This window comes from Bubalus bubalis, chromosome 16 (genome assembly GCF_019923935.1).
Source record: "Bubalus bubalis isolate 160015118507 breed Murrah chromosome 16, NDDB_SH_1, whole genome shotgun sequence".
Lineage (NCBI taxonomy): Eukaryota > Metazoa > Chordata > Mammalia > Artiodactyla > Bovidae > Bubalus > Bubalus bubalis.
This window is the reverse complement of record NC_059172.1, coordinates 27541341-27554688: the sequence shown is the minus strand read 5'-3', so window position 1 is coordinate 27554688 and position 13348 is coordinate 27541341. Positions and strand designations below refer to the sequence as shown.

At 41.6% G+C, this 13348-nt stretch overlaps 1 protein-coding gene across 1 annotated transcript in view; it reads right to left on the bottom strand.

Moving 5' to 3' along the window:
• Positions 1-248: 248 nt before the first annotated feature.
• Positions 249-13348, bottom strand: part of SLC5A12 (solute carrier family 5 member 12) — a 49142-nt gene continuing 36042 nt past the window's right edge. Inside the window, exons 10-15 of the mRNA XM_006072817.4 lie at positions 12281-12348; positions 6569-6655; positions 4496-4662; positions 3038-3141; positions 2714-2841; positions 249-521 (exon numbers count right to left, since the gene is read on the bottom strand). Of these exons, the coding sequence (XP_006072879.2) occupies positions 375-521; positions 2714-2841; positions 3038-3141; positions 4496-4662; positions 6569-6655; positions 12281-12348 (701 nt within the window). The 3' untranslated portion in view covers positions 249-374. The remainder of the gene's footprint in view (positions 522-2713; positions 2842-3037; positions 3142-4495; positions 4663-6568; positions 6656-12280; positions 12349-13348) is intronic.

Genomic DNA, 13348 nt, shown 5'->3' with positions numbered 1-13348 from the left:
CAAAGTACTGCAGTTTCAGCTTTAGCATCATTCCTTCCAAAGAAATCCCAGGGCTGATCTCCTTCAGACAACCCTGTCTTCTAGTAGTGGCAACTACGAAGTCTACTAACCAATGTGCTTAGTTGCTCAGTCATGTCTGACCCCATGGACTATAGCCCACCAGGCTCCTCTGTCCATGAGGATTCTCTAGGCAAGAATGCTGGAGTGGGTTTCCATGCCCTCCTCCAGGGAATCTTCCCAACCCAGGGATTGAACTCAAGTCTCCCGCATTGCAGGCAGATTCTTTACTGTCTGAGCCACCAGGGAAGCCCACTAAACATTAGGAAAGAAGTATGTGGACTGTGTGTATCTGTGTATCATGTGTGTGTGTTGCCTTAGAAATGGGTAATCTTCTCTAAAGCCATGTTGTCGTAGCTTTTGTCCTTGGGATCATAGCCTGGAACCAGGCTTTCTTGCTTGAGGCCGTTTTGTAAGACAGATTCAGCTCCTTGTTTCCAGGTACTGCCATTCTCAAGGTTTTCCTGAGGAAAATAGAGAGACACATATTAGTGGGAAAGTCTTAATGTATCCCAAAATTAAACTGAGGTAATCTTGCTCACACCTTCCCTTTTGAAAAAGAAAAAAAGATAGATAAATATGAAAGCAGCACAAATAACTCTGACCCAGGGCACTTCCTAATTGATAGCTTTGATGCCTCAATCCATGTAGGTGCCATTTCTAATGATGATGATGATAATAATAATAATAATAATAACAGAGCAGTTTAGTGAGCTGGTGGCTCAGACAGTAAAGAATCTGCCTGCAATGCAGGAGACCCAGGTTCGATCCCTAGGTTGGGAAGAGCCCTTGGAGAAGGGAATGGCTACCCACTCCAGTATTCTTGCCTAGAAAATCCCATGGACAGAGGATCCTGATGGGCTACAGTCCATGGGGTCACAAAGAGTCGAACACAACTGAGCCAGTAATTGCATCGCACAATATATCAATGCATGGAGTGAAGACATTTATGTCTCTAGTACAATAGTCCTGTGAGGCAGTAGTATTACTTGCTTAGGAGAGACAAATTTGAGTCTCAGAAGGTGGTCACCCTCTTCCTTTCCATGAACAGCAGGTCTTCTGGTCACAACAGGGGCCCTGTATGAGGACTCTGCAGAAGGCTGCTCAGTGTTATTTCTTGGCAAAGGAGCCCAGTAGTGACAACTAAGTGTTCCCTCCCACTCTAGACTCAGCCTTGAGAACAGAAGCTGCCTGCATCACCAAGATTTCCCATTTATCTCAGGAAATTTGTGCCCAGGATGATAAGTCTGTAAAGCAGTAAATAACATTATTCTTTTTTTTTCTAGAACTTCCTCAAGCTCCATTTATCCAAACAATACACTGCTTAGCCAGCTGCCTTGTCAGCAAATAGGCTGCCTTCCCATTCCAAGCCCCTGTCAAGAAGGTGCTCTCCTTAGCAAAAACTATGAAACTCAGCTTTACTTCACATACATGTTATTATGGGCTTTGGGTAGGGGGGAAGCAGATGACAGCTTAAGAGCTGTGATAAGGGAAAAGAGTCCCTCTCCTAGAGTACTGAAAGAGTGAAATATCTGGGTTTGAAAGAAAGATAATAAGCCTTCACTTTAAGGGAAAAAAATTCCTGCCTGTAATCTGACTGAGAGGACAGACACAGATAAAAGCAGCTGCAAACCCAACAGGAATCATTGCTTCTGTCAAGGTCCTGGCGTTATCAGATGCCATAGTAACTCTGAGTGATTACTGCTGTTCCACCAAAGCTGCCACAGATTGCTTTGTCTCCAGTCCCTCTTCCCTTACTTAGACCGCTCTTAGAATCCTCCAGCAGAAACAGCAACCTTACCCTTTTGTTGAGGGTGGCACTCCCTGGCTCCCCTGGGGTGTCCCGGCCCTGCTTCCTATATCAAGTCAGTAAGTCCAATCTGGTCTGACTTCAGGCTGTTATGGTCATGGGCTGATGTGACCTTAATCATACTTGGACAGTATCTCTAGACCTTAATAGCAATGGGACAATTTCCCTCACCCTGTGTGGCCTAAACATGATTCTTGGAAGGATAAGAGGAGAGCTGGGAGATAGTATGTATCCTGCTGTATCTCTATCTGAGAAGTTCCACCAATAAATCTTACTTTATATTTACACTCCGTGACATACCAGACATGTTCATGTCCAGGTCACACTGCATGGTCTCCCCTTTGTTCTCAGATAAAAGCTGAAGTTCCAAAAGTGTGAAAGTTGCTCAGTCATGTCCTACTCTTTGCAACCCCATGGACTATACAGTCCATGGAATTCTCCAGGCCAGAATACTGGAGTGGCTAGCTGTTCCCTGCTCCAGGGGATCTTCCCAACCCAGGAATCAAATCCACGTCTCTCATCTTGCAGGCAGATTCAGCTGAGCCACCAGGGAAGCCTAAGAATACTGGAGTGGGTAGCCTATCCCTTCTCCAAGGATTTCCCCAGGATCTTCCTGACCAAGGAATCTATCCAGGGTCTCCTCCTCTGCATTGTAAGTGGATTCTTTACCAGCCGAGCTACCAGGGAATTTAGCTGAGGTGACTGAAGTGGAAACACAGATTCTTTCAGATTGTCATATCCACCAGCTATCCTCCCAACTCCCGGCCTTGTACATGGTTTAAATGGGCAGAAACGGAATCCTTTTGAGCCAATTCACATTGTTCAGAAGCTCAAACATCAGCTTACCTGCTCTGTTCCACTGTCATGCTGAACTCCACACCAGCACAGTGTTTTGTATTTCTTAGACCAAAAGCAAAATAAATTGCAGACTGGTCTAATTAGCAGTGGTGGAATATCTTTGCCCTTTTGGAGACCTAATAATAAAAGGAAAAATGGATTAGGTGTTGCACGCTTCCAAGAGTTCCTTTAAGGATTGTCCATTTGAGAACTAGGTCAGTCTTTTTGTGGTGAACCCCAAATCATGCCTGTAAGATGGGTACCTCATTTGGCAATGCATAAGACTAGCCCATGTCTTCCTTGGCCCCAAGAAGAGGAAAGTATGTAACTGACCTGTTAGGAAGCTGATGATTACCCCAGCAGCTATGCATCCCAGGCAGCCCACAGTGCTGTAGTGCAGGTAGGAGAGGGCATACCAGGTCTCAGCGATGGCGGGTCTGTGAAGAACAGCAGCATATCCTCAGTTCTGAGTGTGAAGTCATGATTCACAGTGACTAAGAGGATGGCTGAGGGCTCGGCATTTCTTAAAATGGTCTTCCCTGGCGGCTCAGTGGTGATGAGCCAATGATCAACCAGGTATGATCCCTGATTGGGAAGATCCCCTGGAGGAGAAAATGGCAACCCACTCCAGTATTCTTGCCTAGGAAATCCCGAGGACAGAGGAATCTGGCAGGCTACAGTCTATGGGGTCACAAACAGTTGGACATGACTGAGCAACTAAACAACAATCTCTCAAAACCCCAAAGCTTATCTTTTTGCCATTTGATCATTTTTTTTTAAATAACTGACTGTGGAGTGGTTGTGTTTTATATTTCACTCAACTCAATCCATTCCTGCATTACAAGTCCTACTACTACACCACAATGGAAATAAGGACCATGCTTTCCATTTCAGACATTTACTAAGCCCAGATTTAATGTCAGAAATTGTGACAGACACTGGAGATTAAAGATAAGTAAGCCACAAAGTCTACATATAAGAGTTAACGATCATAAAATAGACCAGCACGCCTTCGTAGAAGAACAACAAAGGATTTGGAAAATATTCAGAAAGAGTGTTAAACCCAGGCTGATATGTGAGATGATGCCTCAGCTTGTTTTTAAAAAATGCTGCTGCTGCTGCTAAGTCTCTTCAGTCATGTCTGACTCTGTGCAACCCCATAGACGGTAGCCTACCAGGCTCCTCCATCCTTGGGATTCTCCAGGCAAGAACGCTGGGGTGGGTTGCCATTTTCTTCTCCAATGCATGAAAGTGAAAAGTGAAAGTGAAGTAGCTCAGTCATGTCTGACTCTTAGCGACCCCATGGACTGCAGCCTACCAGGCTCCTCCGTCCATGGGAGTTTCCAGGCAAGAGTAGTGGAGTGGGTTGCCATTGCCTTCTCCGTTTTAAAAAATACTTAGCTGTTATTCAAGCAAAAAAAAAAAAAAAAAAAAAAGTTTGTTAGAGCCAGGATTCAGCATTCCAAGAAAAAATATAGAATAAGCACAGGAGGAAGGAAGCAATAGCGTAGTGGACCTGAGAACTGAGACTTCCAATTAACACTCTTGCCAAGTTCATCCTTGGGCACCAGGATGCAGAGGAATGCATACTCTTGGGCACCGGGATGCAGAGGAATGCATATTTACGTAAAGCTGGAACTCTGGGGCACTCTTTATTGCTGGGTACCGTCCAGAACAGCTCTCTCTTAGGAGAGCAAGATGGTCTCCTCAGACTTAGCATGAAGTATGCACCTTTCTCTAACTTGGTGACCGTCTCTCTGGGACCTGACGCCATCTTTAAGGTGAGAATACCTGCTGGACAGCACCGGAGGCACCGATTCCGTCACGTTTGATAGGCCACACTGGTCAGTCGACAAAGGCAAAGGCCATGTCTTAGAGGCTGGTGCAGGGTAAATGAAGGCCCCGATGGCCACCCAAAATGACAAGAGGATTCCGGTCAGAAGGCCTGCTAGGGCACCCTTGAAAAGAAAAGCAAAAGTTAATGAGAGATCTGACCATTGAAAGATCAAAGCCATTGAAAAAAAAAAAAAAAAAGAATAATGAGATGAAAAGCCTTATGTCTCAGACATTCTGGCTTTCTACTCCCAATCCTGGCCACTTGTGCTCAAAACAGCACACTGCCTGCCTTCAAACTCCCACAGTGAGCTTTATTTAGGAATACATTGTTCCTTAAATGAAGACATTGGAGGATTTTATTGTGGTCATTTTATGTAAATTTTAGCAGGATTTTTTTTTTTCTCCTTTTGGCTTCTCCTTCCTATCACTAAAAAATACTTGTTGAACCTCAGTTCCCAGAAGAAGAGTTTCAGAAATTCAGGAAAACCTCAGATAATGGAGACACTGGGGTCATTTTCCCCTGACATCCATTGTAGGTTGTGATATAGAAATTTTTATTCCCATATCTCTTCCCAGGTGATGCTGGTCATGTCCTTGGACTCCAAGTTTGGAGTTTTTGGTTTGAGTCTAATGTTAGTCATGTCAGTTAAGGGTCATACTTCTCGATAAAAAGTTAAAAGTCAGTGAGTCACTCACTTCTCCTTCCAAGGAAATAGAATAACCCAGCAGGGATCAGGACCACCGAAAAGTAAAACTGAATCTTGCTGGTCTCTGCCAGATAGCTGATCTTTCTCTGTGATAGAAAACAACTTGTTGGTTTCTCTATTTATTCATAAAAACGTCTCTTCAGTTACAGCACCAGAATGTTCTGTTTGTTATTGTTTAGGGAAACTAAAGCAATGAATGTGACTTGACTACTGGAGCCCTTGGACTACACCACACGTTTGCTGTCACGTCTGACTCTGCAGCACTGTGGACTGTAGCCTAACGGGCTCCTCTGTCCATAGTCTCTTCCTGGCAAGAATACTGGGGTGGGTTGCCATTTCCTCCTTCAGTGATCTTCCAGACCCAGGGATCGAACCCACATCTCTTGCGTCTCCTGTGCTGGCAGGTGGATTCTTTGTCACTAGTGCCACCAGATGCTATAAATGAATGATCAGAAAAGTATTTGCAACAACTGAGCATTGTATTATATTTCCAACAAGTGTGCCTTTTGAGTTATTTTTACTACACAGTCATCCAACCAATATTTACTTAAGGACATACCATTAGCTTGTACTGGGGCTTCCCCAGTGAGGCTACGTGGTAAAGAATAAACTGCCTGCCAATGCAGGAGACATAAGAGATGTGGGTTTGATCCCTGGGTTGGGAAGATTCCCTGGAGGAGGGCATGGAAACCCACTCTGGTATTCTTTCCTGGAGAATCCCATGAACATAGGAGCCTGGCGGGCTATAGTCCATAATGTCACAAAGAGCTGGACACGACTGAAGTGACTTAGCACTCATGCACACACATTAGCTTGTATGGTATCTATTATTTGTACCTTTGTCAAAACCAAGAATACCCAGATATTAAAATATGTAGGCTGGCCTCCTCTCTCCTTCTTCAATTAGTTAATTAGCTTAATTAAGTTACTTATAATTTGGAGTAACTAAATATAGAAAAGAAAATTTACACTTTTAAAGTTTTCAAAGTTGGGTTTTAACTAAACTATTTCTGATCTTAGTATCTGTTTTATATTTCATTTTGTGGGGTCTTAATTTAGAGAAGACAACTTAAACCCTAAAGAGTTAGCATTGATGCCATAAAATATGATATTTCATGACTGGCTTTTACTTTGTTTTGTGCTCTTAATACAGACTCACAGATTAAGAGATTGGAGGGCTAGGGCTCTATTTAGATCTACTATGGAAAGAAGACCTCATTTTTTTCTGGCAAAGACAAATGGCCTTTCCAAGGAGGACTGAGGGAAGAGTGGCTGGGCCCAGTCTCAGCTGGAAGTGTGCAGAAGGGTGTGGAAGACTTACCTTCCAGTTCACAAAAGGGAACAGAATTCCCAGAGAGAACAAGCCCAGCATCGGCCCCCCACACATGCCGTGGATGCTGAGGGCAGCCTATGGAGCAAAGCAGATCAGATCAACAAACTATATTCCCCTGAATCTGTGGCCCACCCAGGACCAACTCCCTTTCTTGGACATGTGATGAAGTACAGTCCTAGTCCTGACCGTGTCACTTATTAATCATGTGCTTTCTCAAAATCATTTCTCCCTTCTGGGCTCATTGGTAAGCATTATGTAAAAAAAACAAAAATATCTATAAACACACTTGTGTGTGTGTGTGTGAACACAGACAATTTGGATTTTGTAGAATAAGTTTTCCCGCAAGCTGGAAATTACTGATTTGTTTATATTTTCAATCTTGTCAAAAAGCTTTTGTAGGGGGGTGGGAGAGAGGTCCAAGTGGGAAGGGATATATGTATACATATGACTGACTTGCTTCATTGTACAGCAGAAACTAACACAACATGCTAAGGGGATTATAACACAGTTTTTTAAAAGAAGGCTTTTTTAATAATGTATTTAATAAATACATCTATAACTTGGTTGCATATCTTATGCAGTTGATCCAGTTGTTTTAATTTAGTTTGAACAACTCTATTATTTTGACAATAATTATTAACCCACTCTTGCTATCTCACCAGAATACCTCAAGGATGTTGCAGCATTAATTTGGAACATGGTGGGGAGGCCATTGGATACTCCGTATCCTACATACCATTGTTATGGTTGTGTCTCCTTTGGATATAGTTTGGCAAATGCATTTCCATCTCTCTTAGCCATTAAGTTGTTGAACCCAGTGAATTGGCAATGGGTTTTAATTAAACAAGTTTTCTATGAACCTATATAGTTTTGTACCATAGCTTTTTGAAAGTCTTGAGCATACACAGGCACTGATAAACCTGGAAGGGAGCATGTACTTAAGTATGTATGTTCATGCACACAGACACACACACACACACACACACACACACACATACACAAAGCTACTCTGCAAAGCTATTCTGCAATGCAACCCTAGTTCTATCCATACAACTGCAGGGCTCTTAGATCAAGGGGCTGTAATAAGAATGCTCTAAACATTTTATACATCTTTTCTGTTTGTCAGGCACCGGCTCCATGTCTTATGTGTCAGATAATAGAGATGAACTACTTTGGCACTCTAAACAAATGATCTCATTTCATCCCCACAATTACCCTGCTTAGTTGATAGCACTAACTGGATTTTACAGATGAGAAATTTGGACTGAAAGAAAGCATATTCAATGTATACTCTCAGTTAGAATGTTGCAGAGGTGAGATTTAAAGTCTGAAGTCAGTTTTGTTTGGCTCTAAAACCCATATTTTCTCTTCTAAAAGCAAGTCCCACCTAAAAAAAGACAAAAGCATGGACAACCATCATGGTCTCCTTTTTTCTGTTTAAGGGGAAAAAGTTCTTTGAAGGAGCTCATCACTAAGAGAATATTTAGATTCTCATTTTGACTCTGCCACATGTAAATATGATCTGGTGAAACTTCAGTTATTAATTCAGATTTATTTTACTTCAGAGAGTCTTCTTTCTCTAATAAAATAAAATAGAAGTAGGACCAAAGGGACTTCAAGTCCAATCCAGCTATAATATAAATTCTTTTGTCCAGAAAAATGAGCTACAATGCACTGTTATGATTGCTTTTCCAGGATAATTTTTAGAGAAATCAATGCCACAGATAGATCTTTGACAAGATGGAGATAGATAAAATTACAGTAGATACTTTTCCCCAAAGTCAATACTTAATAGTCTTCACATTTTCTCTGCTGATTGATAGTATTAATTTCTAGTTGCTATGGTTGCTGAATTTGGAAGCTAACTTACTAGCTATTATATGGGAGACTCAATAAATTAGGATAAATGTTTATTTCCCTTGTAGGAGAAAAATAATGATCAATCTCTTACAAAGTCCTTAGCCAATATGCTCCAGGTAAGGGGGAAGTCTTCATGTGATAAAAGAGAAATAAATCAAAGAGTTTCTGGATTTTAAAAATGCATATTTCTGTAATATACAAAACCAACTTCAATTTCTTGTCTTTCTTTTTGTCATTAAGTATGTTTTATTGAAGGAAGACAGAGCTCATTTAATAGCCCCTACCCCAATGGCCAAATCTCATTTAAGCCCCTGCTGCAAGGAGAGGATTGCAGCTAAAGAAATGTGTTTCAGTACGGGGTGTCCTAGCCTTCTCAGATGACAAATGGGGATCAAAATAACTGCTTCTAATACCTGCTTCCTAGGATTTGTGTGTGTGTGCCTGTTTGAGAGTATTCAATGTGGAATCCAATAGAATCTAAATAGAACCGGCACTCTGGAGCACATGATAATCACCCCCGAAATATTATCCACCATTATTATCATCTTACTATTATCTTCTTACCTCCCCTGTTGGTGAGCTCTCTAATCCCTGAGGTGTGTCATTTGATGGACTGTTTTGAAATCTAGAATGTACTTCTTTTTATACTTTGAAAGAAAGAAAGATCACCACCCACTCCCACAGAAAACAAACAAAGCACTTTCTTAAATTGGGGAAAAAAACAAGTCTAGAGATCGTGGTATGCATGGGAAGCCTGGAGTGCTGCAGTCCGTGGGGTTGCAAACAGTCAGACATGACTTAGCAACTGAACAACAATAACAGAGATCATCGCAGCCCTCAGCAGAACTATTGAGTTGGCCAGAAAGTACATTCCGGTTTTCTTTAAGATCCTAAATGAACTTTTTGACCAACCCAGTAGCTGATGGCCACTAAGACAGCAGCATAATAGATAGACCCTTTGAAAAGACCCTGATGCTAGAAAAGATTGAGGGCAGGAGGAGAAGGGGATGACAGAGGATGAGATGGTTGAATGGCATTACCGACTCAATGTACATGGATTTGGGTAGACTCCGGGAGTTGGTGATGGACAGGGAGACCTGGTGTGCTGCGGTTCATGGGGTCTCAAAGAGTCGGACACGACTGAGTGACTGAACTGAACTGGACTGATAATAGAATGGCTTTTCCCAGAGGGAACTCCACAAATCATTACTTACCAGATCTCCATTGGTTACTCTACTGATGTGGCTGACAAAGGTCTGTCTAGTCAAAGCTACAGTTTTTCCAGTAGTCATGTATGGATGTGAGAGTTGGACTATAAAGAAAGCTGAGTGCTGAAGGATTGATGCTTTTGAACTGTGTTGTTGGAGAAGACTCTTGAGAGTTCCTTGGACTGTAAGGAGATCCAACCAGTCCATCCTAAAGGAAATCAGTCCTCAATATTCATTGGTAGGACTGACACTGAAGATGAAACTCCAGTTCTTTGGCCACCTATTGTGAAGAACTGACTCATTTGAAAAGACCCTGATGCTGGGAAAGATTGAAAGCAGGAGGAGAAGGGGATGACAGAGGATGAACTGGTTGGATGGCATCACTGACTCTAAGGACATGAGCTTGAGTAAGCTCCAGGAGTTGGTGATGGACAGGGAGGCCTGGTGTGCTGCAGTCCATGGGATTGCAAAGAGTTGGACATGACTGAGCGACTGAACTGACTGATGCTACCTGCCCCTCCTACTATCTTCCCTCCCTGTACATGATTCTATGTTCACATATTTAAAATGAAACAGCTTATTAGGTTTTCCCAGAGCCTTTGCTATGGTACTGTGTGCTGTAGTTTTCTGAAAAGGTAATGCATTGGAAAATTAAATGGTATATTATAGTTGTCTTTCTGTACCTGTCAAATCAGATGTCTTCAGAGAAGCAAGGAGAGCATTTTAGACACAAATCTCTCTCCTAGGAAACAACACATCAATGTGTTCATTTCTTGCCCAATGGCATCCCCTAAACTGTGTGAACTTTGTGACACACATTTTAACCAATCAGGAAAGGAAGCAAGCCTAGCATACTTATTTGAATAAGGACAAGCATTCCTCACAGCTCCCTCTTCATGGTAAGCTTGACGTGTTACACCAGTGTTGCAAGAGACCTTATCTATTCTGGAGCCTTTCATGCCTCAATGGCAAATAAGCTTAACATGGAAATATCTCTGGAAGAAAACAATTCATTGTTTCAAATTCTCACCAAATTGGACATGGTGATACATCCTTAAAACAACATTGTTAATCAACTATATGCCAATAAAAAATAGACAGAAAAAAGAGTAAATAATGATTGTATAAAGGGGAGAAATCAAAGGGGCACAAAGCATCAGAGGTAACTTGGAAATGGGGGGAAATAAACCATAAAAGGGGGCTTCCCCAATGGTTCACTGGGTAAAGAATCTACCTGCATCGCAGGAGACAAAGGAGATGTTGGGTTTGATCCCTGGGTCAAGAAGATCCCCTGGAGAAGGAAATGGCAGCCCACTCCAGTATTCTTGCCTGAAGAACCCCCATGGACAGAGGAGCCTGGAGGGCTATAGTCCATAGTGTCATAAAGAGTCAGACATGACTTAGCGACTAAGCACGCAAACCTTAAAAAATGCTGTTGAGGTCACTAAAGACAACTTCATGAACACGTCAGTTCTGCTGTGTGGAGGGGGAGATATTAAAGTCCTCAAAAGTTGTAAAGAGATCAGCAAGTAACTGTCATTAAATAAAGCTCGTACTTAGCACAGAGGACAGGACGTTTCCAGTCCCACAACTTCTCTTATAAAGACAGAGGATGAAATGGTTGTTACGGTACTAAACTACCCAACTCAGTTTCCTGTACTTCAAAAAGGAAATAATGGAACCTATGTAAAGAATTATTGGAAGGATCAAGCAAGATCTACTGCTCTGGAAACTAAAACACATCCTATAAAAGTCAGTGATGACTATTCACTCACTTTCACTCATTTCTACATTTAAGCAGCATGTTTTAAAAACCTAAACCATGCCAAGAAAATATACAGGATGTTCAAATTAAACAAAGATGTGATAGGATTAAGATGGTTGATGTAGACTATGAAGATTGCTTATCTGATGATGTTTTGGGAGTTGGGCAATTTGAGGAAGGAAAAGGGGGAGCTTAGAAGACTTGGGTCATAAACATGGTTTAACCACTAACTAGCTGGGAGAACTTGAGCAGGATATTTTCATTTTTTTCTGTATCATCTACAAAATAAATGTTGAAACAGATTATCAGCACTTTCTAGTTTTGACATAAGCTGAACTGGGGGAGGTACTTCAGCATTGACTTCCCTGGTGGCTCAGATGGTAAAGCGTCTGCCTACAATGCAGGAGACCCGGGTTCAATCCCTGGGTTGAGAAGATCTCCCGGAGAAGGAAATGGCAACCCACTCCAGTATTCTTGCCTGGAAAATCCCATGGATGGAGAAGCCTGGTAGGCTGCAGTCCAATGGGTCGCAAAGACTCGGAAATGACTGAACAACTTCACTTTCTTTCACTTTCAGCATTGTTAATAGGTAGAGGTGGGCTCATTTCCAAGGTCTATCATGCTTTAGTTATATGAATTTGGAACAGTTCTTCACCTCTCTACTTCTTAGTTTCATCACCTGTGACATTAGTACATTACTCATACTACATCTTAGGGAAGTGATGAGGATCAAATGAGGTAATACATTCGAGACTGCAGCTAGACCATAATAAGCATTCTATAAATGTCTGTTATAATTATTGATTTTACTAATATGATTATCCTAGTTTTTATTTAAGGATAATAAATTCTCAGATCTGTCATTACCTGTATGACACCACCCATGAGGGATGCAGCCACAGCTGTGGAGGTACATATCACGCCAAATAAAAGACCTGAAGAAAGAAAATGCATGACTGTCATCCAACTTGCTTTGAGGGATTTCTTGAGCTCCTACTCAGGGTCTTCTCTCATGCAAGCCATATTGGAAGGGGTCTCGGGAAGGATTGTCTACCCCACGTAGCTATCACAAACCCCAAGAAGGGCACTGACGAGACTTTCTCCCACAACACATGCTTTCCTCGGTCAGGCAAATGAGCTGGAATCCAGCCTTGAGGAGGCTTCTCTCCAGGATTTAAGAAGAAAACTGTCATGTTGAAGCAACATGAAGAAGCAGAAAGATCATTGGTCTACAGACTAATCCAGACTAAATTAGTGAGAACTAAGTCCATTTCAACCACTTACCTATAATCAGCTGAAGTAATTACTAACTTCTCTGGGATATATGTAGTTTTTCATCTTTAAAATGGCTAAATATCTATACACTTTACCTCGCAGATTTTGAAAATCTGGAAATTTTTTCTTGTCTTTTCATGTTTTATTCATAACCTCCTTATGGCCCTCAGTATATTGCATAAGGATTTCTTTGTTTACATGGCTGTGTTGGAGCACCATGAGGGTCATCAGGGTACCAGGCTCTGAAGCATCTTACACAGTGTGCCTCTAGCATCATAGGATCTTGCTGGATGAATCAGCATATCTTGGTTATCTTTTAAAGGTGATATCTTTTTCTAAGCCATATTTTAAAAAACAATTGTTTTCATACATCTTTGTTTAAAAACTACCTTAAAACTATTCAGTTCCCATTAAAACCTATAGACTAAATGAGAAAGGGTGAGAGACAAGGAGATGGAGATAGATATAGAGACACAGTGGCAAAAATAGAGAAAATTATTTTTCTCATTTTATTTGAAATTCTCTCTCAGGTAAATATTTGGCTCAGTTCCCAATGTCACCATTAATTTCACTGAGTATGTCAAACACTTTCTAAATGCCAATGCTATAAATACCACTTCCCCCAAAGGTCTCATATTCTAGGAAGGGATGACATCTAAA